Here is a 5,514-nt window from a genome sequence, read left to right on the forward strand (position 1 = left end):
AGACAACAAAGATGAACCCTTTTGCACATACAGTACTGCATTGTCAGTCAAGGCAAACATGGGTATATGGGTGGATAGATGGGTGGACAGGCTGAACTATTATGTATGTCTATGAAGCAGGGAGTGTAGTGTACCCAAGACCATGTATAGGGTTGGCAGACAATGGTCCTATAAGTGTATTAGTATGATCTGAATTCCCAGGGGTATAGTAGAGCTGACAAGGGACAAGGTTGTAGTCACTTCTTGGTCACAGTCAGCTACCCAGAGCGAGTAGTTGAACCGGTGGGCTCGGGACTATAGTCACAGGGGATATCAAGTTCAATTGACATGACGTACTACACAAAACATTGTTCCACCTCCTACTCCGGCGAGTAGCAACTGGGATCTTAAAAGCTTGCAAGCAAGACAATGGGCCTCTCGAAGAGTATGAAGGGATGGACACTGGGAGGAGGTAACTATGGGGGGGAAGTGGGAGGGGAGCTACTGCATTGTAAATTTTGGTCAATGACATGAGACAAAGTATATGTGAACTGCTGTATGAAAAGTGAATTTACTCTGTAAATCTTCACCCAAATCCTAATTAAAAAAAAAAAAAAAAAAAGCTAGGAAGCTGCCATCTAGATGCAACAACGGGTCTCTCCTCATCAAGAAGAAAGAAGAAAACCAAAATTAATGGAAACAATCAGTCCTAGCGACTGGTACACCATCCGATCTGCAACCTATACAACCATGAGACCAGAAGAACTAGATGGTGCCCAGCTACCACTGCCATCCACTTGGAAGGGAAAGAGGTAGAACAATGTGGAACAAAACTCAAAATCATTTGGACACAAAAAAAAAAAGAAGGTGGGGACCAGATTTGCTGGTCCAATAGAGCCTGGTGTAACCACTGAGACTATGGCCCCTAGCTGCCCTTCAGGTCTGGAATTGAACCCACAACTGTGGTTTCCAGCCAAACAAAGTACAGGCATGTGAGTTAAACATTTACCTCAAGTAGACACACGCCCTGGAGAGAACAATCATGGGAGAAGGAAGGGCTGCTTATGCACAGGGAGATAGCTCAGGGTGCAGAAGAGTATGAAGGGATGGACACTGGGAGGAGGTAACTATGGGGAGGAAGTGGGAGGGGAGCTGCTGCATTGTAAATTTTGGTCAATGACATGAGACAAAGTATATGTGAACTGCTGTATGAAAAGTGAATTTACTCTGTAAATCTTCACCCAAATCCTAATAAAAAAAAAAAAAAAAAATTCAGTCAAAAAAAAAAAAGCTTGCAAGCAGCCATCTAGATGCAACGATGGGTCTCTCCTCATCCAGAGCAAAGAAGAATGAAGAAAACCAAAGATTCATGGAAACAATTAGTCCTAGCAACTGGTACACCATGCAGTCCACAGCCTATACAACTATGAGACCAGAAGAACTAGATGGTGCCCAGCTACCACTGTCAACCACTTGGAGGGGGATCTATGTAGGAGATCCTTGATAGAGAGGGAGAACAATGTGGAACAAAACTCAAAATCATTTGGGAAAGAAAAGGGGGGAGACCAGATTTGATGGTCTGATAGAGCCTGGTGGAACCACTGAGACTATGGTCCCTAGCTGCCCTTCAGGTCTGGAATTGAACCCACACTGTGGCTTCCAGCCAAACAAAAGACAGACATATGAGTTGAATATTTACCTGAGGTAGATACACTCCTTGGAGAGAACAATCATGGGAGAAAGAAGGGCTGTTTATAGACAGGGAGACAGCTCAGGGGGCAGGAGTGTATAGAGGGATGGACACAGGGAAGAGGTAACTATTGGGAGGAAGTGGGAGGGGAGCTGTTGCATTGTGGTAAATTGTGGTCAATGTCATGAGACAAAGTATATGTGAACTGCTGTATGGAAAGTGAATTTGCTCTGTAAATTTTCACCCGAATCACAATTTAAAAAAAAAAAAAAAACCATTGGAAAGATGAGATGCCCTTTCTTGCAATGACTAGGAACAGGGCCCTTGGCCACAATTTATATCCTTTGGTCATTCACAGTCAGCCATTTAGATGAACAGCTTATCTGCAAGTGACTTCCCAGATAAAATTCCTTGATTATGGGCACCAAATCCTCCCTGTGCTTTGTTCCCTACACCATACCAGATCATCACTTAGGAAGTTTTGCCTCCCCTCTTCTAGTAATTAGCATATTAATTCAGTGCACTGTTCCTCTTTTAAAACCTGATTTGTTTCAAGACATTTATGTCAATAATAGGAAATTCTGTTATTAATGAGTTGCTCCTTTTCATCACTGCTTGGCACAGTGGGTGATAAGACAAACCTCCTCCCTCTGCTTGCTGGTTCCTTACCTCCATGTAGGGTTCAAGTTCTGGCCTCTAACAAACAACATGGACAGCCTTGGGCCACTCACCAATTTTCTTTCTTTCGTCCCACGTATGCTGGAGTAGAATTGTACTCCCTGGGCTTTCAGTGGTTGATTTTTTGGAATGACATCACCTGTAGGTCGTGCCTATGGGTGAACGTGAATCACCAAACTTTGGGTTAGCAACTGAGCATTTTGCACCACCAAGGGACTCCATAATATGGCTGAACTACTATGTACTTTGCAGTGAGAAGTAATTTTAAAAAACCTTACTGTTCCTTGGTTTTCTCATCTATTAAATGGGGCACCTCTCTGATAGGGTTGCTGTGAGATTTGATGTTTACGAAGTGCTGGCCATGAACCCTGCCACGTAATTCCATTGCCAACATTGCAACTGTCATCATCATCATTGTTTGCAGTTTTCCCCCCGAATGTGCAGGCAACAAAAAAGATTGGTCATTGACTTTCAGGTTTTGGAGAGCAAGATGGCCCATGAAAAAAGAAGAGCAAAGGAAGCCTTAGAGACAGAAAAGAGAAGAGCTCAAGATCTGGAGAATCACTTAACCCAGGAGAAGGAGGTATGAGAAACAGGAAGATCAAGGGGGCTGTGGCAGCCAAAGCCAGGCAGGAGGCAATGTTTCCATGTCCTAACATGCAGTACAGTGGTGAAGCCTGTAGATTCCAGAGCCAACATCCTATTTGAGGTGGTCAATATCTGCCACTTACTAGCTGTATGACCTTGGGCTGGTCATCTGTTTCCTCATCTGTAAAATAGGAATGATAACAATCCCTACCTCATAGGATTAAGTAAGTCAGTAAACAGCAAGTGCTTCATTTGAACAGTGCCTTGCACATACTGGCCTTCTGCAAGTGTTCCCTGCTATTATTAACTTAATGATGTCCACGCTCATAGAGAAGAGAGCTGCCCCCACACATACCAAAACAGAAGCTCTGGTTGTAGTCTGGGTCGGTCCCTCAGCTAGCATCCACCTTCTCATCATCAGAAGGTATTTATAGGATGTGATTCAGCATGACCACAGGAGAACAAATTCCCTCTGGCTCTGGCCTTCTGGCTTCAGGATCTCCCAGGCACACCTGCCCTGGACTGACAGATGGGTAAGAGATGCAGATATAGTGAAGTGAGACAGAGTAGGCAGGTACATACCAAGATCATACTGCAGTCACATCAAGTAAGCATGAGAAGTAAGTACCTTCTGGAACAGATGAGTCATGCACCCTCAAGGAGAGGATGGAGTGGGAGAGGGGTCCCCGAGACTAGGCCCAGGCAGAGCTGGGACATCCATATCCATCTGCTCACTCCTGGCTGGCCTGAGGACTGGGCCTTCCGGATGCACCCACCCAGAGCAGCCCTGAATGGCAGGCCCAGACCAAGCCAGAGGGATGTCACTCCAGGTCAGTCCAAATGCCTGAGTCATGCCTGGAAGTCACAGAGGGCTCTCAGGAGGGTGGAGGCCACAGTGAACCCTCCATGAGCCAGGTTCCAGGGACAGAGGTGGCACAGACATGCAGGCCCTCCTAGAAAGTCCAGAAACAGAGCTAATGGTCTAATGAATTGTTTAATCCACCCTCATGCATTCATCCAGCAAGGATTTACTGAACACCCACATGTGGCAGGCCCTGTTCTAAGTGCTGAGGATATTGCAGTAAACAGGACAGGCCAGGGCTATGCTCCCTGAGAGCTCACATTCTAGCACGGGGAAGACAGACAACCATGAAACACATCCACACAAGGTAACTCCGGAGAGCCTCCAGTGCTACAGGGAACGTGAAGCAGAGGGATGGATTAGAGAGTGACCTGCGGACTGGGAGGGCCTCTCTGAGGAAACAATGTTTGAGGGCCAACTGGAAGAGAGAAAAATGTGCCCAGGGAAGAGCAGAGGGGCAAGCGTGCCACTGGGTAACATGGAACAAGTGAGAAGGACAGGACCTGAGCTAGCAAGGGAAGTGGAGGGAGAGGCAGGAGACTGCTATTAAGGCAGGAATGAGACGGATGCTGAGAGAGAGATTAGGGAAGCAAACAGGAAGGAGAGTAGGCAAGGTGAGGCATGGCTGGAGAGGAGAGAGTGTGGTGGGCTAAGAGTATCAATTCTGGGTTCAAAGCCCGGCTCAGCATTAATATGCTGTGTGACCTTGGGCAAATCTCTTGCCTTCGCTGGTCTCTATCTGTAAAGTGGATGTAGTAACCACCTCAGAGGTTAGATGTGAGACATCAGTGTGTTCATGCATTTGAAGTGTCTACCCAGTGGGTGACCCAGAACAAGACTTGTAAAGGATAAGACCCAAATATGTGGTCAGCGGGCTGCCCCCAGAGGACCCTTTGTACACACGGGCCGGAGGTAGGTCTTAAAAAGCAGGTTCTTGCCAGGTAGGGTGGCAGCTCTGTGCTTTTCAAGGTATAAGCATATAAAAGTATCTCCTGCTTCCAGATAGAGTGGTGTTTGAGGAGGAAAGGAAAGTCAGGGTTCAGAGGCCTGAGTTAGGTTAGGGCAGGGACACTGGCTTATATAAGCACTTCCTAGTGGTATGACCTTGGGATGGGACTTGGCCTCTCATTGCTTCAGTTATGGCCTCTGCTTCCTTGTCTGTAAAATGGGGCCAACTGCACAGACCTTATATGGGGGCTGCAGGTTAGAGGCACTCATACTTTCAGTGCACTCAGTACAGGGTCCTCACATGGGAAGCCTTAAAGAGCTTCATTACTGTGTTCATGTGTAAGATTCCAAGTAGCCTGTAAGAGAAGGGAAGGAGCTCTCCCCACTGTTGGGTATGAGAAGAACAGTGACAAGGAGAGGCTTGGGAGGACCCTTGGATGCCAGGAAGGACTTAGACTGGCAGGGTGGGGGCTGGGCAATCTTAGGCAGACTTGGCAGTGGAATATGCCGGGCTATCCAGGTGAGGGCAGAGTCCAGGTGGGGTGGGAAGAAGGGTATACAGACCAGGGAGAGGCAGGCAGAGGGCCAAGGACGTTAATGCTAACACATCAGGGCTGCTGGAAACATAGTCCTTTCTCCAGGGCCACATGCATCCCGGAAGTCTGACCCAGCCCTTTCATTAAAACCTTCCCATCTCCCATCATGAGCACTCCCCAGAAAAGAGCTTGTAGTTGTTGTTGTGTGCCATTGAGTCGGACCCAACTCATAG

General features: G+C 47.1%; 1 protein-coding gene across 1 annotated transcript in view; it reads left to right on the forward strand.

The window, feature by feature from the left end:
- Window positions 1-5,514, forward strand: part of FHAD1 (forkhead associated phosphopeptide binding domain 1) — a 180,895-nt gene that overhangs the window by 132,951 nt on the left and 42,430 nt on the right. The window contains exon 17 of the mRNA XM_042782301.1: window positions 2,823-2,930. Coding sequence (XP_042638235.1) covers window positions 2,823-2,930 — 108 coding nt within the window. The remainder of the gene's footprint in view (window positions 1-2,822; window positions 2,931-5,514) is intronic.

Source organism: Orycteropus afer, unplaced genomic scaffold (genome assembly GCF_000298275.1).
Source record: "Orycteropus afer afer isolate SDZICR_OR568_19922 unplaced genomic scaffold, OryAfe1.0 scaffold00288, whole genome shotgun sequence".
Taxonomy (NCBI): domain Eukaryota; kingdom Metazoa; phylum Chordata; class Mammalia; order Tubulidentata; family Orycteropodidae; genus Orycteropus; species Orycteropus afer.